The 23259-nt window shown below is 43.2% G+C and overlaps 1 protein-coding gene across 5 annotated transcripts in view; it reads right to left on the bottom strand.

Moving 5' to 3' along the window:
• NBEAL1 (neurobeachin like 1) overlaps positions 1–23259 on the bottom strand; it is a 200935-nt gene that overhangs the window by 120885 nt on the left and 56791 nt on the right. For all 5 annotated transcript variants that reach the window (XM_044305049.1, XM_044305051.1, XM_044305048.1 and 2 more), the window contains 8 exons: positions 19767–19850; positions 18849–18947; positions 8284–8864; positions 7720–7852; positions 6847–6969; positions 5987–6287; positions 5430–5515; positions 3956–4045 (listed from right to left, as the gene is read on the bottom strand). In XM_044305049.1, the coding sequence (XP_044160984.1) occupies positions 3956–4045; positions 5430–5515; positions 5987–6287; positions 6847–6969; positions 7720–7852; positions 8284–8864; positions 18849–18947; positions 19767–19850 (1497 nt within the window). The remainder of the gene's footprint in view (positions 1–3955; positions 4046–5429; positions 5516–5986; positions 6288–6846; positions 6970–7719; positions 7853–8283; positions 8865–18848; positions 18948–19766; positions 19851–23259) is intronic.

The raw sequence follows: 23259 nt of genomic DNA, 5'->3' as shown, positions 1-23259 counted from the left end.
GCCGGGCCCTGGAAGATTCGCTGGGAGGCAGGGAACCAGTGGGGGCGGCAGAAACGGTAGTCCCAGCGGGTGCGACAGGGATTGTGGCAGCCTGCGGGAGAGGCGGTCTATCCACGAGACGGCCCACTACGTGTGTAAGGCTTTCCACCGCCTGAGACAGAGACCTAGCCCAGTCAGGGGGTTCAGAGGCACCGGGGGGCGCAGCGGGAAGCGGGCCCTGCACCGGGGCCTGACATGCAAGGCAATGCGGCTCAGATTGCCCACGCGGAAAAAGTTCCTTACAGGCGGTACAGGCATGGTACCAGGGTTTGGGGGCACCTGTGGGATCTGACATGCTGAAGTGTGGTTGTACTCTAATACAGAGACCACAAAGGGTTATAGCAGCTATGACCAGGAGGGTTAGGAGAGGGTTAACTGTCCTACCAGTGCCTCAGAAGAACGTCAGGAGATGGCCCAGATCAGCAGCAGCAGAGAAGCAGTGAACAGCAGTGAGCAGCAGAGAGCGCCCACAGAAGCAGAGCGATGTACACAGGAGGTTAGAGTCCCCCACCGTGTCCCAGCTTCCTGTCAGGAGTGAGGAAGCGCGGGAAACCTCAGCAGAAAGCGCGGGGAACAAGCTCCGCCCCCTCCAGCGCTTGAAATGTCTCCTGTGAAGGAGAACGTAGCTCCGCCCCCAAAATGACGCGCGCATAAGCCCCGCCCCCTGCCGGGACCGCTAAGCCCCGCCCCCGTTCTCGGCGGGAAGAGGGAGAGAGAGAAGAGAAAAATGGAGTCAGCCCCGAATGAGGGGGGGGGGGGGGGGGGGGGAGAAAGATAGCAGCGTGGGGGGGAACGGCGTGGGGGTGCTGAGGATGCTGCTGTGCTGCATTGTCCTGCAGATGAGCGCTCAGAATGAGCGACCACGGGTGCCCCCCTTACCCAGAGGGGTAGATGCTGCAGATAGGGACGGGGTATGGGCTGGAATAGCCATCTCACCGTCCGACGTCTTCACCCTCAGTCCTTTCCAGCAGGGTCGCCCCTTCAGCCACTGGCACCGCAGTGGCAGGAAGCTGGAAGAGGGGCTTGGCGTGCGGGCGACCCCCTAGCTGGCGGGATGTAGGGGAGCCATTGCTGCCCAGATCCTCCTATTGCTTCTGTGGGGGAGGCAGCAGTGCCGATAAGTTGGCACTGGCGCAGCTCAACCCCGGGAGAGCAGAGAGGTCTAATGCGTCTCTGGTATCCCTAGGAAAAAATAAAATAACAAAATTAGAAGAAAAAGTAAAAATAACAAGGAGAAAACAGCCCTGCAGTAGCAGGGAGTGTCTTGCCTCCTTGGACACTAAGCTAAAACTGGTAGCCTCTATCTCCAGGCTGAGGGTATAGCTGATGGAGGAGGGGCTTAACAGTTTTACTTAGTGTCACGCCTCCTAGGGAGCTGAGCTATACCCAAGGTCTGTGTCCCCCAAGGAAAATGGGCGAGAAAAAGACTTTTTTTACACCTTTACTTATTATTTTATTTTTTTACGGTGTTCACCTGAGGGGTTAAGTCATGTGGTATTTTTATAGAGCAGGTTGTTGCGGACGCAGCGATATCTGTATACTTTTTTTTATTTAAGTTTTACACAATTAAAGCATTTTTGAAACAAAAATAAACATGTTTTAGTGTCTCCATAGTCTGAGAGCCACAGTTTTAAATTTTTGAGGAGATTGTCCTATGTAGGGGCTCATTTTTTGCGGGATGAGGTGACTTAGATTGGTACTATTTTTGAGGCATACGCCTTTTTGATCGCTTTGTGTAAGGTGACAAAAATGGCTTTTTGGTGACAGGTTTTTTATGGTGTCTAACGGACGGGGTGGATCATGTGATATAATTATAGAGTCAGTCGTTACGGACACGGCGATACCCATGTGTTTTTTCTTTCTATTTTTTATTATAAAATCAGGGGAAAGGGGCGTTTTTTTCTTTAATTTGAAACTTTTATTTATTTATTGAAAACACTTTTTTTTTTAACGTTATTTCTGTCACACTCTGGGACTTCAACTTTTGGGGGTCTGATCCCCTCCGCAATGCATTACAATACATCTTTATTGTAATGCATTACCTGTTAGTGTAATACACTAACAGGTTGCCTAGGAGACGCAGCCTGAAGCTGGATCTCCTTGTCACCCGTAGAAGGCAGGTCCCGATGCCGTGCAAGGCATAGCACAGCCTCTGTACAGCATCAGGCTGCCTTGTCACACATCGGGTCCCCGCCACAGTAGCACGGGGACCTGATGCGCTCTTTCACCCACCGCAAAGCACTTCTATGTCGCGGTCAGCTGACTGCGGCATAGAAGGGGTTAATCCACCAGGATTGCTGTAAACAGCGATGTCGGCGGATACAGCAGGGGCCCGGCTACCAGGGACTGCCGGACCCCTGCAATGATCGGGCGGGAGCAGCTTCCTGCACCCACCCGATCAGCCCGCCAGGCACATATGGCGGAATGCATCCTGGCAATGCATCCCCCGCCATACATGCATGGCATTTTGCGTTAAATAAAATAGATGAAACGTACCCGTGCGAAGCCAGGTCCTTCTGCTAATATATATATATATTTATATTACACACACACACACTGCAAAATTCCCATTCACTGATCTGTACCCAATCGGGACCCCTGTTGATCATCTGTTTGAGAAGGTACTAGTACTCCTGTGGGTCCAGTGGCCTTGTCTGTGCTTACCAAGCACAGTGCCGCACATTGTACAGCGGCTGTGCTTGGTATCACAGCTCAGCTCCATTCACTTCAATAGGGCTGGGCTGTGCTTAGGCCATGTGACAGATGAATGTGTTGTTACTGGCCTAGGAAAAGCTGAGAGAGGTGCCACTGTCCTCTCTAACAGGAGTCGGACACCCACCAATCAGATACTGATGACCTATTCAGAGGAACTTTTTTTTTCCTCAGTGTCAATAAGATTTTTTTTAAATTCCTTCCACTTTGCTGGAACTGTAAGGCTGGGTTCACACGGGCGTGTCCGGATTAGGTCCGGATGCGTCCCGGTGTATTGCGGCAAACCCGCGCGATTAGGTACGCAATTGCAGTCAGTTTTGACTGCGATTGCGTTCCGATGTTCAGTTTTTATCACGCGGGTGCAATGTGTTTTGCACTCGCGTGATAAAAAACCGACTGTGGTACCCAGACCCGAACTTCTTCACAGAAGTTCAGGTTTGGGTTAGTTGTAGTGTAGATTGTATTATTTTCCCTTATAACATGGTTATAAGGGAAAATAATAGCATTCTGAATACAGAATGCTTAGTACAAGGTCCACGGTGATGTACCATGTGATTGGAGCATGTGATCTGACGTCACCAAAGGTCCTTTAGCCGACAGCTCATCAGAAGAGACCGGGAACTGCGCGATGAAGAGGACAAGGTGAGTTAATTTCTTTTCTTTTTTTTTTAACCCTCAATTGACCTTGTACTAAGCATTCTGTATTCAGAATGCTATTATTTTCCCTTATAACCATGTTATAAGGGAAAATAATACAGTGAATAGACTGTCACCTAGCAACCATGAGTGAAAATCGCACCGCATCCGCACTTGCTTGCGGATGCTTGCGATTTTCACTCAGCCCCATTCATTTCTATGGGGCCTGTCCTGCGTTACAAACGCAGAATATAAAGCATGCTGCGATTTTAAAGCATTGCAGAAGTGATGCGTGAAAAAAATCGTTCATGTGCTCAGCCCCATAGAAATGAATGGTGCCGGATTCAGTGCGGGTGCAATACGTTCACCTACCGCATTGCACCGGCGCGGAAATCTCGCCCGTGTGAACTCAGCCTAAAGCACCGAAGATTTACTGCACAAAAAAATCTACAGTGTATACGTCCCCCGTGGACATCCCCTCACTCAACCCTGGTTATCAAGCACAGATTTATAAAAGCAAGAAACTGCAGCTTGTTAGGAGCTCCTTTCACACTTTTCTACAGAATACCTTAATGTCCCAGTTAACAACTTTGTTCCCAGTCAATCGTCCATGAAATAGGTTGGGTGATAAATCAAGGCAGATGTGATTCCCACAAGCCTATAAAAAAGAAAAATATAATAATAAAAATACATAAAAAATACCAACATGAATAACAACAATAACTCATTGATTTAACTGTAATACTTCCATTAAATACAACTCTATAGCTTTACTGTAACGGTCTACATGTCTGGCATGGTTACCTGTTCTGTCATACTTTACAAATCTAAGGCAGAATTTACACCATGTTACATACTACATTTACATACATGGTGGGAAACACAGGATAGAAAAGTGTAGTATACTTCTCTTTTCCATCTTGCAAAGCCCAGTAAAATAAAACTTACACTTTTTTTTAATTTTTTTTACAAAGAGATACTATGGTGATGGATGTTACTGTATGGCATCCCTCTGAGCCATCGGCTGCACAAAATGATTATCTGAACACAGCCCAAGCTGCACTGTGCATAGTACCTGTGTATATATGTGTTTGTGGTAGCCGCATGTATATGGGGTGTATCGGTTGGTAGTATGTTGCAGTGATCATACACAGCCGCAATATTGTTGTTATCTGATATAATCTGTATCATGCTTCTATTGCTTATACCCTGTTTAATTTTCATCCCAGATGAACCCAGTGGGGAAAGGGGGGAGGGGGGGGGAGGGGGTTGGGAGAGTTTCGGCTTCCGGGGGGACGCTTTAGAATGCCATAGGGTTTGTAATACGGCGGACCAGGTTTAGGTTCCCGTACCGGGTTTATCCACCATCAGGGTGCTTCCCTGTGTTAGCCAGGGGTAGTCAGGGTCCAATTAGGGTAAGATCCTCCCACGACTACCTTCACCACCTCTGTTACGCCTTACTTTTGTATGTACCAATTGTACATTATTTATTTTTAGATATATTATATTGGTTCGGTCTATTGTACTTTCCATACTAATGGAAATTTTATCTAAAATATATTAGAGTCTCATGCCCTTTGTGCTTAGGTGTATTGTTGATTAGCATGACTTGGGTTATCCGAATGCAATTGTATTTTGGTGAAATTCCAGTTGCACTGTCCATTTGAAAGCCTTAGCTAGATTTGACACAGGTGGAAACCACTGAGATGAAGCTGCTGTGTACAACTCCCATTATACCTTACGTCACAGCAACCTTACTATGAATTTGCCAAAACCTAGACAACTCTAATTCTTAACTATTCATCTTTAACTCTTTCCATTAACAAGTGCAAGTTTCCAATGAGATGCAGTTGTGTAGAAAGTCCAATCATTCAAAAAGGTTCAGTTCATCACTGGAAAATTGATGCCTATAAGCACCACCAAATTTGTCTCCTTTATCTTATAAAACCAGATATAAAACACACTTGAATTAATTTAATACACTGCATGAGAAAGAAATCTCGCATAAACCATAGAAGGACAATAGAAATGTTCTTACTAACCTTCGGGGTATAATAAACGAGTAGTTTGCTGGGTAAGTCTGTTAGTTCTGTGTCCTGTGATTTCCAGGGGCTCAAACTGTTAGGACCTGGTAAAAAAATAAAAAATATATATATATATATATATATATAAAATATATAAAAATAAAATAAAATATATATATGTAAAAGACTACATTTAAGGGCATCTGTCAACAGATTTGTGACCTATGAACTGGCTGACTTAGTATATGTGTGCTTGCCAGCTGAAGGCATCTGTGTTCATATGTGCATGAAACATCATCACTGCCTGGCCCTGTCAATCAAAGTGCAGGGTGTAGCAGTTGCAGAGAGAGAAGAGCCTCTAGGTGTAATGGCAACGCCCCCATTGCTCCTAGAGGCTCATTTGCATATATTAAACATGATTTTTCTCAGCAATGCAGGCACATATGAACATGGGACCAACACAAATACCTTCAAATGTCAAGGGCACATGCAACAGGTCAGCCAGTTTCATAGGTACAAATCTGCTGACAGATGCCTTTTAAATGTAGTATACCCTTATTACTTTAACCACTTACCAGCCAAGTACAGAGCCTTAATTTGATTTGCTTGCAATGCATCATGGAAGATGAGAACAGATCCAAGTTGTCCTTCAAGTGATGTTGGAGACCCCCATTCACTATCTTGAGTTCCAGCTGAAATGAGTTTGACAGAATCTGTCTTTCCTTGTAACCCACTTCTTGATGGTGATGACAGAATGCTTCCCAGTGATGACCTGCTGGTATTACTTGGAGGAGAGACTGGTGGGTCTGCTATCTGTGATGGGGGTGGAGTATTGGTCTTTTGCCCAGCAGATCCAATGCAACATGAAGTAAAAGGCTGAAAAATGGCAAAGTCAAATTATGAGAATAGCTGTGAATGTGAGAGAAGAACTGTGTGCACCCCACAGATTATGGGCCATTTTACATGGGCTGAGGTTAGAAACAATCATAGGGGACAACAATTTGTGGGAACATTCATTCCTGATTATTGTCCTGTGTAAACGTGCTGCCAATTACACAAAGAATGCAAATGCTTGTTCAGACAGTGATTACATCTTTCATGTGGTGCCTAAAATCATTGATTGTGGGCAGCATGTCACCCTGCGTAAACAGATGTGCTGCCCACAAATAATGAATCTGTATGGGGATGAACAATCACAATCAATCTCCAGTAAGAGGGGACCATTGCGGCATTTATATGCAGCTCTTCTGTGACAGAAGGACCGGGCAATGATCAGGAACTAATGGTTCGATCCCGATAATTGCCTAATACATTGACCACTGTAAAAGGGACCTAACCTTTGCCACATTTCCTGTAGGTCTACAACAAAGATTCATTTGACAACTGTACAAATTCACGTAGAAATATGAACCCATATGTTTAATGCTATACTTACTTCACTCATAGTGGGAAACTTCAGGGGTGAAGAGATTTTCTGCTGCCCATTAACATAAATGTGGATATTGCTTTGTCCAAAAAAGGACCTTTTTGTAGGTACATGGACAATCGCAATGCTGTGCTGTTAAAGTAAACCACAAATAAGTCAAATGTCGCTGATAATAAATAGAAATGTCTGCACCAGAACTGTAAGGGATACAATTTAGAAGCACAGGTATTACTGAAAAGTTTCAGTCAATCAGTTCTCAGTGGGTACCGATTGCCCTACCAAAGGCTGCCCATAGGCGCAGGGAGTCTTAGAGGCAATTCTACCTGGGAAAAGGTATGTATATTAACTTTCCATCAGAAGGAAGAAAACTGTGGGACACATTAAGTCCGTCATTCTAGACGGCGGTCTTATCGTCTATACCTGGCGGTGGATCAGCAGCAGTTATGTAGAGGCTGTGGCCTTTCATAACTTCAGCGGATCCACCGATGCTTCTAAATGTAAGACCGCTTCCTAGCTGTCTTACATTTAGACCATTTTCTATGCCTAAAACAGCCATAGAAAATGGTAAATGAGACGGGCCTGCCAGCCCACCCCCTTCCCAGCCCACATCACCCCCCTTTTTAGACCTGGGCCGAGAGGGGAGAAATCGCAGGAACATTGTGCTGTAAACTGCGCCAGAAATACACCTAATTTAGGCGTATTTCTGTTTGATAAATGAGCCCGTGTCTCCAAAGCCACCTATAGATAGCTCCCCTGTAAATCCATTCCTGACCCAGGAAGAGAGCCAATTTGTGTGTCATACACGTGTACCTGTGTGCAACCCTTTCATGGAGCCAAATTCACAAAATCCAGCAGGATGACCATAAAATCAGAGCTGCTTACCCACAATGAATCACAGAAGCAGTGATCTGGCAACATAACGGCAGTGTACTCTTTCTTGGTGCACACTGCCACGACAAGAAAACCAGAGGAGGTGATGAAAGCTTCAAATCCTGTGCCGCTGCTTGTAAAAAAGCTGGAAGCAAAGAGACCATGATGTAAAGAAAAAACATTAACATTTTTATTAATCTTGTATGTTCAGCCCTAATATGAAACTGGCAATGCTGCTACCATCAGTAGAGAGCTTTGAGGGCGAGGTCGGAAAAATTGCAAGGGAATAGTGTTTTTAATGCAGTGGGCACAAATTCAATATTGCCTTTGGGCCCATCATTTTCTCTGTTTATGCTGACGCCCCATATCACAAGACATTACACACGTTAATGATCAGAGGTAATTCTGTACAAACCTCAGCATGTAAAATGAAAAAAGGAATATTTCTGATATAAAGGTGGCATTAAAATTACCAGTTTGGTTTGAACAGAAATGTTCTGCTATTCGGTCATTAGGTATTTAGCAGCTGTAATAAAGGAGAGCGTAATATTCACAAAATAATAAATATGGCATTACCTATATAGCTGTTTTCTTTTCGAGCCACTGCTTGAAAAGCCATAGGTGGACTGATCTTGGTCAAGACAAAACCAGGCATAAAAAGTAAATGCAGAGCCAGGCCATTTCTGAATTGTAGGCAAGGCGATTCCTGACGAGCTGTGGGACAGGTTGAAGTACTGCAAGGCACTCTCTAACCCCTGCTTACGGGCAATGGTGAGCATCGCTCTGGTCACAGGGACAACATATGGATGGCTCTTTTTGGGTTCATCCATCCGCAGCAGGCCAATAAGATGAAACAGCTCTTTCGAGCCCATTGACTGGCTGCCTAATGAGCCTAACAGACTGATCAAGTTTTCTGCACAGACTCGATGTAGAGAGTAATGAGAATTCAGAGTATCTATGATCCGGGTGACCATGCTAGCATTGACACACATTGTACGGCTTTGCTTGTTGATGCAGCAGATCCGCTTCAGCCAGTCAGAGATAAAGATTTGGAGATCCTGGGACACTATTTCCGGCAACCACTGTATAAGCAGGAGCAGGGGTTGGACATTGCTTATGCCATAAATCCCAACTGCGGCATGCTCTCCCTCTACAGCCTGAAAATAAGAAATACAGTCAGAAGTTATAAAGTATTAAAGGTAATAGGTGAATTATGGCCAGGAAAGTTAAAGGGGTTTTCTGGGTTCAGTATGCGATAAATATCATGCAGTTGGGAAGCTGGCTCTCAGCACCTCCACTGATCAGGCCTTTGAAGGGGCCACAAAGCTTACGTGAGCGCTGTGGTCTCTATCACTTACACGGGGGTGTCTATGTGCAATCCTCCTGTGGTGATGCAGGCTATTCGAGTGAATGGGACAAAGTTGCAACAAACTGCAAAACCATGCAGGGAGATGGACTGATGTATAAATTGAGCATTGTGGCCCCTTCAAAACAGCTGATCAGGGGGGTGCTGAGAGTAAGGTCCCCACCAATCTGCACTGACGCCCAATCCTAAGTATAAGCCATCAATATCCTTAACAAGGAAATCCTCTTTACTGCCATACTTTCCCACTGTTGCCTTGTCTTAGGCTACTTTGACACTTGCGGTAGCCTTTTTCCAGCAGGCTGTTCAGGCGGGGGAACATACTGCCGGATCCGTGCTACCGCAAGTCCACCGTGCCGTCGGAGGTCCGCTCCGGCCCGATTCACTATAATGGGAGCGGGACAGAGGTCTGGCCGCAGCACAGGAAACATGGAGAGAGGAGGCCGGAATAAACCTACAGCGCGCTTCGTTTTTTGTCCGGCTGCCAGCATGTTTGCCGTGCTGCGTCCGGACCTCCATGCCGCCCCATTAAAGTGAATGGGGCCGAAGTGGACCTCTGGCAGCACGGTGGACTTGCGGTAGCACGGATCAAGCAAGCTGTTCCCCTGCCGGAAAAGGCCTGCCAAAGTGAGACAACCCCTTTAATTTTTCTAGAAACAAATAGAACTAAGAAATGGCAACATATTAGCAATGGAATATCTATAAAATACACACATTGAACAAAAAAGTATTCATATACAATATATGGTAGTATTAATGGTACATTTGCTTTTTATAGGTACACTGTAATAATTCCTTGACAAAAGGGCGAGACTAATCTGGAATCATCAAAGGCTTATCTTATTAACAAGCTGTTACGTAACACAACATATTATTTCATATGAATTGTGAAGAAATAAAAAACTAAATTCCGGTATTGCTACATATAATAGCTGCCAAAATCTCTAGTTTTGCATCCTGATTGTTAAAGGGGGTTTTATGGCTTTATGCAAATTCTGCTTAATCACTATTAGTTTTTTGAAATGAGATACTTTTTATGAAACATTTTAATACATTTACAAACCTATAAAACAACCTCCTAAATGCTATCGAGAGATAGTCTTAATAAAACATATACCCAGCAATGTGTAACTTAAGCGTGTGGCAGATATGCTTGAATAATTGCACATCAGATATGAAATATTACAAAAACAGACTATAAAAATGTGTTAAAGAAAGCCCACAAAAAACCCACTGCACATGGGGAGACTCGACATCAAGTAACGGGTGTATTACTCCTGCCGTTTTTTCTGCAGATGATCGCTAACAGGCATTCGTAGTAACACTCTTTAGTGATGATCTGGGAGTGTAATACTGCCATCCATTGCTTGATGAATGAGCAAACACTCGTTCATCGGGCAATCCAATTATTTTGGCTTTTAAAAAAATCATCATATGCAGATGGAAGATCGTGGTGTTTAATAACCATCTGCCGTCAGCAAACAAGGATTCAGTATGGGGAGGAGCGATGGTATAACGATATACTGAGTAGGAGTTGGCTGCATGTAATAGTAGCTGTCTCCTCCACTGGCGAGCCGACGATTGCCGGGAAGGAAAGCTTCCTTTCAGACAATCGCCTGTTAAATCGTGCTGTGTAATACACCCTTGTTCTGGAATCAAGTAAGGTACGATTGGACAGGCTGGTGGTGTATCTATCCATATACCATATTGCCTCAAATTTTGACATACGGTTTCTCTTGAGATACACTCCTCCTTCAAGCCTGATAAACTTGTTCATTTTAGAGATAAACTCCCAGAGTGTAGGACTTGTTGGAGTCAAATATGCCAAAATAGCCTTAGGAGCCTGATAGAGTATTCTCTGTGCCTCTTCCAAGATCAGCAATTCCCAGAATACAGTGTTGTCACAAACTCAAAGGAATATACTCTCTTAATATCAAGGACCCAACTACGTGCACTGCCAAACCATACGTAATAAGCACTTTTTTTCCTAATATACTTTGTGTTTCAATTCAATTCCTATTTCAACATATGTTATCAGTCAGTCAATGAGAGCATTTTTGCTCACATTCAGAGGCAGTAGTCCCACAGACAGCTAGTCCTGATCTCAGCTCAGAAGTAGATGGAATGTAGGTAAATGCACTGTCAGCTAAATGCATCAGCTGCAGCCCTAAACCCACTGGCAGTTTGCTACAATGTTTCAGTTTGGGGTCCAGGACGTTCACTGCACAGAGCATTGCCTAGGTTAGATATAGTTGTATCCATTTTTCAGCAGAGAGCGCTCTCATTCACTGACTGCAAACAAAGATTGTGAAAGTAGTGAGGAATAAAACCAGAGTTAGAGCACGTTTAATTTATACAGCTTTATCTACATAAAGGTTCAAAAGGTGGAGGGCACTCGAATGGCTGGGTATATACACAATCAATGTGTATCAAATACAAATGTGAAATATAAAAGATTAATTATTTATTATTTGCATATATAAAATGTATAAAATATATGACACCACTGCGTCTTGCAGTATCAGCAATGTCTTGGCCACAGATAAAATATTATACAATTATGTGCAGTCAATTAGACTATATATAACCCTCAGTATTGTGGGTTACCTACTCATACAGGTGATCAGTCTGTATGGAGGTATCGGCAAAGCACACACATATATACAGTATTGTATTATAAAAATCGAGATGAATAAAATCGAAATGGATAGAATCGCATAATAAGCAAGTTGTTTAGATCGAAATAAATCGCATAAAGAACTGTTGAGATCTTGAATATTTGTGGTCTTGCCTCTTATGTCCCAAATAAAGATTAGCAGCAGTATAGATAAAAGAACACAGTCTTACCCCATTTGTTGTGGGTCTCAGAAAACGGCTGTAAGCAGGTTCTTACTGGGAGTAACACAGCTACTCTTCCGGTCACGTGGGACGCCATCTTCTGCACCACGTGGGGACGCCACATGAGAAGCCAGGACGCCGTAGCGGAGAGAGACGCCGAGGGAGCAACGAACTACGTGCGCACCAACGCCATCCAGGATCGGATTACCGCCCACATAGACCAGGGTACTGCGAGTATACAACCTGCTTACAGCCGCTTTCTGAGGCAACAAATGGAGTAAGACAGTTCTTTTATCTATACGGCTTCTAATCTTTATTCAGACATAAAAGCAAGACCACAAATATTCAAGATATCAACAGTTCTTTATGTGATTTATTTCGATCTAAACAACATGCTTATTATGCGATTCTATCCATTTTGATTTTATTCATCTCGATTTTTATAATACAATACTGTATACAGTACAGACCAAAAGTTTGGACACACCTTCTCATTTAAAGAGTTTTCTTTATTTTCATGGCTATGAAAATTGTAGATTCACACTGAAGGCATCAAAACTATGAATTAACACATGTGGAATTATATACATAACAAAAAAGTGTGAAACAACTGAAAATATGTCATATTCTAGGTTCTTCAAAGTAGCCACCTTTTGCTTTGATTACTGCTTTGCACTCTCTTGGCATTCTCTTGTTGAGCTTCAAGAGGTAGTCACCTGAAATGGTTTTCCCTTCACAGGTGTGCCCTGTCAGGTTTAATAAGTGGGATTTCTTGCCTTATAAATGGGGTTGGGACCATCAGTTGCGTTGTGGAGAAGTCAGGTGGATACACAGCTGATAGTCCTACTGAATAGACTGTTAGAATTTGTATTATGGCAAGAAAAAAGCAGCTAAGTAAAGAAAAAGGAGTGGCCATCATTATTTTAAGAAATGAAGGTCAGTCAGTCCCCAAAATTGGGAAAACTTTGAAAGTGTCCCCAAGTGCAGTCACAAAAAACATCAAGCGCCACAAAGAAACTGGCTCACATGCAGAAAGGAAGACCAAGAGTCACCTCTGCTGCGGAGTATAAGTTCATCCGAGTCACCAGCCTCAGAAATCGCAGGTTAACAGCAGCTCAGATTAGAGACAAGGTCAATGCCACACAGAGTTCTAGCAGCAGACACATCTCTAGAACAACTGTTAAGAGGAGACTGTGTGAATCAGGCCTTCATGGTAGAATATCTGCTAGGAAACCACTGCTAAGGACAGGCAACAAGCAGAAGAGACTTGTTTGGGCTAAAGAACACAAGGAATGGACATTAGACCAGTGGAAATCTGTGCTTTGGTCTGATGAGTCCAAATTTGAGATCTTTGGTTCCAACCACCGTGTCTTTGTGCGACGCAGAAAAGGTGAACGGATGGACTCTACATGCCTGGTTTCCACCGTGAAGCATGGAGGAGGAGGTGTGATGGTGTGGGAGTGCTTTGCTGGTGACACTGTTGGGGATTTATTCAAAATTGAAGGCATACTAAACCAGCATGGCTACCACAGCATCTTGCAGCGGCATGCTATTCCATTCGGTTTGTGTTTAGTTGGACCATCATTTATTTTTCAACAGGACAATGACCCCAAACACACCTCCAGGCTGTGTAAGGGCTATTTGACCATGAAGGAGAGTGATGGGGTGCTGCGCCAGATGACCTGGCCTCCACAGTCACCGGACCTGAACCCAATCGAGATGGTTTGGGGTGAGCTGGACCGCAGAGTGAAGGCAAAAGGGCCAACAAGTGCTAAGCATCTCTGAGAACTCCTTCAAGACTGTTGGAAGACCATTTCAGGTGACTACCTCTTGAAGCTCATCAAGAGAATGCCAAGAGTGTGCAAAGCAGTAATCAAAGCAAAAGGTGGCTACTTTGAAGAACCTAGAATATGACATATTTTCAGTTGTTTCACACTTTTTTGTTATGTATATAATTCCACATGTGTTAATTCATAGTTTTGATGCCTTCAGTGTGAATCTACAATTTTCATAGTCATGAAAATAAAGAAAACTCTTTGAATGAGAAGGTGTGTCCAAACTTTTGGTCTGTACTGTATATGTGTGTGCTTTGCCGATACCTCCATACAGACTGATCACCTGTATGAGAAGGTAACCCACAATACTGAGGGTTATATATAGTCCAATTGACTGCACATTATTTTATGATACACTGCTCAAAAAAATAAAGGGAACACTTAACACAATGTAACTCTAAGTCAATCACACTTCTGTGAAATCAAACTGTCCACTTAGGAAGCAACACTGAGTGACAATCAATTTCACATGCTGTTGTGCAAATGAGATAGACAACAGGTGGAAATTATAGGCAATTAGCAAGACACCCCCAATAAAGGAGTGGTTCTGCAGGTGGTGACCACAGACCACTTCTCAGTTCCTATGCTTCCTGGCTGATGTGGTCACTTTTGAATGCTGGCGGTGCTTTCACTCTAGTGGTAGCATAAGATGGAGTCTAGAACCCACACAAGTGGCTCAGGTAGTGAAGCTTATCCAGGATGGCACATTAACGCGAGCTGTGGCAAGAAGGTTTGCTGTGTCCGTCAGCGTAGTGTCCAGAGCATGGAGGCGATACCAGGAGACAGGCCAGTACATCAGGAGACGTGGAGAAGTCCGTAGGAGGGCAACAACCCAGCATCAGGACTGCTACCTCCGCCTTTGTGCAAGGAGGAACAGGAGGAGCACTGCAAGAGCCCTGCAAAATGACCTCCAGCAGGCCACAAATGTGCATGTGTCTGCTCAAACGGTCAGAAACAGACTCCATGAGGGTGATAAGAGGGCCCAACGTCCACAGGTGGGGGTTGTGCTTACAGCCCAACACCGTGCAGGACGTTTGGCATTTGCCAGAGAACACCAAGATTGGCAAACTCACCACTGGCGCCCTGTGCTCTTCACAGATGAAAGCAGGTTCACACTGAGCACATGACAGACGTGACAGAGTCTGGAGACGCCGTGGAGAACGCTCTGCTGCCTGCAACATCCTCCAGCATGATCGGTTTGGCATTGGGTCAGTAATGGTGGGGGGTGGCATTTCTTTGGAGGGCCGCACAGCCCTCCATGTGCTTGCCAGAGGTAGCCTGACTGCCATTAGGTACCGAGATGAGATCCTCAGACCCCTTGTGAGACCATATGCTGGTGTGGTTGGCCCTGGGTTCCTCCTAATGCAAGACAATGCTAGACCTCATGTGGCTGGAGTGTGTCAGCAGTTCCTGCAAGACGAAGGCATTGATGCTATGGACTGGCCCGTCCGTTCCCCAGACCTGAATCCAATTGAGCACATCTGGGACATCATGTCTCGCTCTATCCACCAACGTCACGTTGCACCACAGACTGTCCAGGAGTTGGCAGATGCTTTAGTCAAGGTCTAGAAGGAGATCCCTCAGGAGACCGTCCGCCACCTCATCAGGAGCATGCACCGGCGTTGTAGGGAGGTCATACAGGCACCCGTGGAGGCCACACACACTACTGAGCCTCATTTTGACTTGTTTTAAGGACATTACATCAAAGTTGGATCAGCCTGTAGTGTGTTTTTCCACTTTAATTTTGAGTGCGACTTCAAATCCAGACCTCCATGGGTTGAAAAATTTTATTTCAATTTTTTTATTTTTGTGTGATTTTGTTGTCAGCACATTCAACTATGTAAAGAACAAAAGTATTTCAGAAGAATATTTAATTAATTCAGATCTAGGATGTGTTATTTTTGTGTTCCCTTTATTTTTTTGAGCAGTGCATTTTATCTGTGGCCAAGACATTGCTGATACTGCAAGACGCAGTGGTGTCATATATTTTATACATTTTATATATGCAAATAATAAATAATTAATTAATAAATAATCTTTTATATTTCACATTTGTATTTGATACAAATTGATTGTGTATATACCCAGCCATTCGAGTGCCCTCCACCTTTTGAACCTCTATAGCATATCCAATATTTTGGCAATAGGTACTGCCATTTGGAGAGAGCACCAGTCCGTGAATTGCTGACAGTAGAGCCTCTAATTTTTTATCTACTATTTATCTACATAAAATCGGAAAAGTTATTTTAGGGGTCAGCCATAGCGTTTGAAGATTACAAATGGCTTAATAAAATCTGTAAAAAGAAGATAAAATTAGCAAAAATAAAAAACGAACAGCAGGAAGCAAAAGAGAGCAAAACAAATCTCAAAAAATTCTTTAACTATATGAATGCTAAAAAAAACTAGTTCTGAGCAGGTAGGCCCCCTAAATAATTGTAAAAGGGGGTTAGTCACTGAAGATAAGGAAAAGGCAGAGTTACTAAAATGTTTTTTTTTAGCTCTGTATATACAAAAGAAGAGAAAGGAGCTGATATCTGTGGTGCTGGGGCTGTTAGTACATCCAGTAATATGTAGATATGGTCCAAAAGAAGTTAAATAGGGCAAATGTGAACAAGGCTCCGGGTCCAGATGGATTACACCCAAGAGTGCTTAAAGGGAGTCTGTCACCAGATTGTGACCTTATAGACCGCTTACATAGCGCTCTAGCATAGCAGTCTATGATTCTAATGGTACCTTTGATGTGTGCTTGCGACGTTCCTCCAAGGCAAAAACGGACTTTTATTCATATGTAAATTAGGGCTCGCAAGTGCCCAGGGAGGGGTTCACCTCGTTGGAGCCCAGGCTGTTCTGCCTCTTTTCGCCATATCCACGCCCCAGCCTCTTCCTTTGCCCGCCCCGCTCTTCCTTTGTGCCCTCCTTCTCTGCAGCCGGATCCCGCGCCTGCGCTATCCATTGCTTGACCGGGGCATGCGCACTGCGATGCCCATTGTGGGCACGGCATCGCAGTAGCTACTACGCATGCGCCGGCCAATGGCGAGAAACAGCGGCAAGAAGGCGGACCAGAGACACCCACAATGGGCATCGCAGTGCGCATGCCCCAGCCAAGCAATGGATAGCGCAGGCGCGGGATCCGGCTGCAGAGAAGGAGGGCGCAAAGGAAGAGCGGGGCGGGCAGAAGAGGAGGCTGGGGCGGGGATATGACGAAGAGAGGCAGAACAGCCTGGGCTCCAACGAGGCGAACCCCTCCCTGGGCACTTGCGAGCCCTAATTTACATATGAATAAACGTCCGTTTTTGCCTTGGGGGAACGTCACAAGCACACATCAAAGGTATCATTAGAATCATAAACTGCTATGCTAGAGCGCTATGTAAGCGGTCTATAAGGTCACAATCTGGTGACAGACTCCCTTTAAAGAGCTCAGTTCAGTCATTGCTGTGCCCTTGTTTATAATGTTTAAAGATTCTCTAGGTACTGATACAGTGCCAAATGATTGGCGCAAGACAAATGTGGTGCCCATATTCAAAAAAGGATCTAGGTCCTCTACATGTAATTATAGACCAGTCAGTTTAACTTCTGTTGTGGGAAAAATGTTTAAAGGACTCTTAAGGGACTATATACAGAAGTATGTGACTATAAATAATATTATAAGTGATCACCAGCATGGGTTTACCAAGGACAGAAGTAGTCAGACTAACCTGATTTGCTTTTATGAGGAGGTGAGTAGTAGCCTGGACAGACGGCCGGCTGTGGATGTAGTGTTTCTGGATTTTGAAAAGGATTTTGATACTGTCCCTCATAGATGTTTAATACGTAAAGTAAGGTCTACAGGCTTGGAAAGTTTGTAATTGGATTAAAAACTGGCTGAAGGACTGTGTCCAGAGAGTTGTGGTCAATGATTCCTATTCAGAATGGTCCCAGGTTATAAGTGGTGTACCCCAAGGTTCAGTGCTGGGCCCTCTATTATTTATTAATGATATCGAGGACGGGATTAATAACACCAATTCTATTTTTGCAGATAACACTAAGCTTTGTAGAACTGTACAGTCTATGGAAGATGTCCATAAACTACAAGCTGACTTGAACACTCTGTGTTTGGGCATCAACTTGGCAAATGAGGTTCAATGTGGACAAATGTAAAGTTATGCATTATGGTAGTAATAATCTCTGTGCTTCATATGTCCTAGGTGATGTAGCACTGGGAGAGTCACTTATAGAGAAGGATTTGGATGTCCTTGTGGATGGTAGATTAAATTACAGCACACAATGTCAATCAGCTGCTTCTAAGGCCACCAGGATATTGTCAAGCACTAAACGAGGCATGGACTCGTGGGGAAGGGATGTAATATTACCACTTTACAAAGCGCTGGTGCATCCTCATCTGGAATATGCAGTCCAGTTCTAGGTACCAGTCCATAGAAAGGATGCACTGCAGCTGGAAAAAGTACAGAGGAGAGAGACTAAACTGATAAGGGGAATGGAGGGTCTTAGTTATGAAGAAAGATTAAAATAATTGAATTTATTTAGTCTTGAGAAGAGCCGTCTAAGGGGGGGGGGGGGGGGGGGAGAGAGAGATAATTAACCTATACAAATATATAAATGGGCCATACAAAAAATACAGTGAAAAACTGTTCCCTGTAAAATGCCCTCAAAAGAGGGGGGCACTGCCTCCAATTGGAGAGGAAAAAGTTCAGTCTCCAGAAGTGTCAAAGCTTCTTTACTGTAAGAACTGTGAATCTGTGGAATAGACTTCCTCAGGACGTGGTCACAGCAGGAACAGTGGATAGTTTTAAAAATGGCTTAGATTAATTCTTAAAAGAAAACATTAATGCTTATGAAAACGTGTAGAAATCTAGAGTCTCACTTCCTTCTGGGATTCGCGTCCTCACCTATCCCTTGGTTGAGCTTGATGGAATTATGTCTTTTTTCAACCATATTAACTATGCAACTATGTAAAAGTATTTGCTGGGCAAATGTAACTAGTTTGCTTGTATTTTCTACATTAGCTGCTTATTAAATGTGATACTGCGGTTCACAATTTAATGACAAAATGAAAATATAAAAGAGTGCAGAAAGTAGTAACAAAGAATAAGCACATTTAACGTTACCATGTTAAGAAGTTCTTCAAGTAACATCTTTGATGGTTGGCCTAGAGATTTCAACACCTCAAGCAAGTGAATGTAGCCAATTCTTTCTTTAAACACTTCCTAAATCAATGAAAAATAAATGACACACATATATTTTATATGCACATATTCTAATGTGATGAGCAGTCACATGTTATGGACCTCCACCAAACAGCAGAACTAATTGGCCAAGATGGAGCTGTGGAGGCTTTATAAGTACCATGGTCTCTTTGTTCTGCTGATCATGGGTGTGCTTATCAAGACTTATCAAGACTCGATATAAAGAATAATGAGAATTCGGAGTATTTATAATTCGGACAACCAAGCTAGCATTGACACAGGCTGTACAGCTTTGTTTATGCAGCAGAAACAACATACACATGGGCCTTCAGCGTTACATGTCACGAAAGAGCAATAAGCACAAGATCCTCCAGATAATGGGCTAACACAACCTCCTTAGAAAGGTCAGCAATACAAATGCCAGAGGGTAGATTTATCATCCCCATACGCCAAAAAAAATGGCATTAAAATGTAGAAAAACCCCGGGTCTGCAGTGGAGGAGGCTGAGCGACGTGTCCGATTGCATGCCCTTCCGTCGGTTGCCATCCCATGGATGGAAATGGCAAATGGACGGGGGGGAAAGCCTTGCCGACCAAAGGGGTAGACCTTAAATTCTACCTAAAATCTTTCTTTGGCTAAAAAGAGTGCAGGATAATATCACTTTACTTTACTTGACCAGCCTCCTCCACAGTTGCCACAGTCTTGCTGCTATGGTCCATGAATTCACATTTTGAACTATACCATGACACAGCACATTACTGATTTTGCAACAGAAAAACCCTAAATTGCTCACACATTTAAGAGATCTGGCACAGCATTAGCTACAACATCACATTTTACCTTTGCTCCGGGAGATTTATGTTTCACAGCTGTAAGTGCTTTAATAGTACAGACAACCAAAGTGTCTAACTGCTCTTGAAAAACCTAAAAAAGGTAGAAAGGCAGAAAAAAAACAACTGAGCACATTTGGGATTTTGGCCACATTTGGACCTTCCGGCTGCCGTTAAATACCAAAGTGTTAGTGCTTTGTAAGAATTTCATACTAATACAATCCCACCACCAGCACTTGTAAAGGCCTTATAAAGCAAAGACAAGAAAGAGGGGAGAACACACACTCATCGTAGACAAGCAGCATTGCTAAATAGAAAGCGGTTAGCATTGCCCGTACTGGCTGACAGTCTTGACCACCATTTTTTATTACCAGGTTTCAGTCCAGAGAGAACAGATTTCCAGGATCCCAATTACGGAGGCTCAGTTGCCTCAGTGTACATGACTTAGTTACATATCAGTCATTTTCTAACTGGTGGTGTAGTGAATTGTAGTTTATAAGAATTAGTGCAGGAACAGCATCCAAACTGAAGACATAGGGAAGGGATATGACTAGCTGCAGACAGGAGGAGGCTTTTGCAGTACCTCAGGTAAGCTTAACTAGTGGTAGTTAGGTCTGGCTTAACCTAGTGAGAACACATCCTTAGGTGTATCTGCAGCACTAATGAACTCCCCTAACAGCTTAGGCAGGGTTTTGAAACTCCTTAGCCTCCTAACAGTCACATTAAAATTGAAAAAACCCTCCCAAAAATGGGACTTTTTTATTGAATGCACTGTGTGTCTGCAGTAAATCTTGTTGCCGCACAACTCAAAATGTTTTACCCCTTAGTGACATCATTCATTTTAGCCTTAAGGACCGATAATATTTTCCCCCTTTGTGTTCTAGCAGTCATAACTTTTTAATTATTTTTTCAAAAAAAAATAAAAATTTTGTGGGATTAGTTGTAGGTTTTTTAGGAACCATTTTGGGGTATATATAGTGTAGCAAATAACTTATTATTTTATTTTTAGGGCGAAAGAAAAAAACCCATCAAATTTAACATTTTGTGGAATTTATTTACAGGGTTTACTGTGTGATACAAATTACATAACTTTATTGTGTGGGTCGCTATACACTGATAATGTCACATTTCTATATGGTTTATTTACTATTTTTCCTTGCCTCCTGCAGCCTGTCAGCTCTGCAACTGCTCCCTCATTCTCCTCCAGACTGAAAGGGGGGGGGGGCTGCTTTAACTGCTCATATCTCTGGTTTGGTAGCAGCTAGAGATATGGGCTTTGTATTGTTGAAAACTTTCAAACAATATCAGAATTACAGCATTATCTTCAGTACATGGAAATATATCACTGTTAGAAATCTTTAAGACTACTAAGTACAGTACTTGGCTTTCTTCAACAGTTCCATAAAGGTGAATGGAGAAGTCGGCACATACAAGCAATGACCAATCCATTCACACAAGGGACTCAGAGACCCCTACTTTTTTGGTGATCATGTGGGTTTGGGTAGTCAGACTTCAGCAATATCACCTATCCTGTGGACACTCTGTTTGTGCCCTAACCATTTTAAAAGTGTGGTGAATGAAACTGTAATGCAGTGACCATCACAGATTTCAGCGTCCTGGACCACTGTCATTAGGACAAAAATATTGTGCTTCTTTACACACAAATGCAAATTCTCAGCATTTGGTGAAGCAAGCTTTTAAAAACTTGCATTGCCTTGTGATAAATAGCTATACCTCCAATGGTTTACCAGGAAACTTGGTATTTTTAGTAATAGACCATTACATAAAATATGTTCTCATCATTCCCAGAACTTGTACAGCACACATGTTGCTGTGCCAAGGCCACCAAAAGATACAAACGAGATATATTATTATATTATTAGTTGGTGGACCAGTTCTTTCAGGATTGAAAGGCCGTCAGACCTCAGTAATTTGCTTGTGAATATTAGAGGCCTGTGTCAATATGTTTAGAAGCCAGGAAAGGAAGAAAAAACTAGAAATAAACAAGCACAAAAGACATAAACAGGATAAGAGAAAAGACATTAATAAGTTATGACTGACTGATAGGACAGACACATAACATTACCCTAGTATTAAATGACAAGTCATATGCGGTCTGTAAATGTGTTTTTTCAATCTATTACAATACTAGAAGGGAGACAGACCATAAATGTAGTATTTACTGTAGGCTGCAAAGAATAAGTGAACATACACACAGGACATACATACGTAGAGGCCCAGAACACCAGTCCACCGAAACAGCTAAAAATGAAGACATTATGTTTCCTAGAAAGGTATATTTCTCTTATCGATACGGTCTAGTGCAAAATAACCAGGCCAGCACATTACTACTACTCAGCTTAAAAGGGCTCTATTGAGGAGTAGCACTCAATATGGAAAATGGACACTTTTATATAATTTATCTATATTGCAAATTACCATTTACAACTATTTTCCATGTGAAAAATTATAGAATATACTGTAAAACTCAGAAGCACAATATTGAAAGAGGTTTTCTGGGAATATAACATTGAGGATCTAACCTCAGGATAGGTCATCACTATCATATTGATGGGGGTCCAACTCCAGAACCCCCGCCTATCAGCTGTTTGACGGGGCCTATATACCGTACACCAAGAACAGTGCTGTGCATTGTATAGCGGTTGCGATTTGTATTGTAGCTTAATCCCATTCACTCTGAGCTGCACAAATCCCATGTCCCCGATCAACGGAACGTCACAGGCCGAGGAAGAGACCATAGTGCTCACCAGATTGCCATGGCTCTTTCAACTGCTGAAAAGAGGGGGTACTGCGAGTCAGACCTCCAATAATCTGCTTTTCCTTAGTTACATGGGTTGAAAAAAAAATATATGAGAAAGAGAGACACAGATGCCCCAAATTCAATCTATATCTGACATTAATTGTTAGACTATTATAACCATCAATGCCGTTTGCTATTAGATAAGCAGCTAGCGCTTTTTGAAATGCTGACATAGTATCTCTCATTATTACTTCTTGGGGTAGGCCATTCTATAGTTTAACTACTCACTGTAAAGAATCCTTTCATGTAATGATCTAAATCTCCTTTCCTCCACGTATCAAGTACGACCACTAGCAGACCGCTCCTTTGTAAAGTCATTGGAACAAGTAAATTGATGCTGTCCTATCCTGAGGATAGATCATCAACATTAGGCTCCATTCACACAACCGTATAATGGGTCCACATCCGTTCTGCAAATTGCGGAACGGGTGCAGACCCCTCCGTTTTCTATGGGGACGGAATGGATATGGAGAGCACACTATGTGCTCTCCGCATCCGCATTTCCAGAGCGCGCCCCCGAAAAAAAAAAAATAGAACATGTCCTATTCTTGTCCGCAATTGTGGACAAGAATAGGCAGTTCTATGCGGGTGCCGTCCGGGTGTATTGCGGATCCGCAATTCACAACGGACGTCTGAATGGACCCTTAAAGTCCCAGACAAGCCCTTTAGGACCATGTCACCT

The sequence above is a fragment of the Bufo gargarizans genome, chromosome 8 (genome assembly GCF_014858855.1).
Source record: "Bufo gargarizans isolate SCDJY-AF-19 chromosome 8, ASM1485885v1, whole genome shotgun sequence".
In the NCBI taxonomy this organism is placed as follows: Eukaryota; Metazoa; Chordata; class Amphibia; order Anura; family Bufonidae; genus Bufo; species Bufo gargarizans.
The sequence above is the reverse complement of the archived record's forward strand: the minus strand, read 5'-3'. Positions and strand labels throughout refer to the sequence as shown.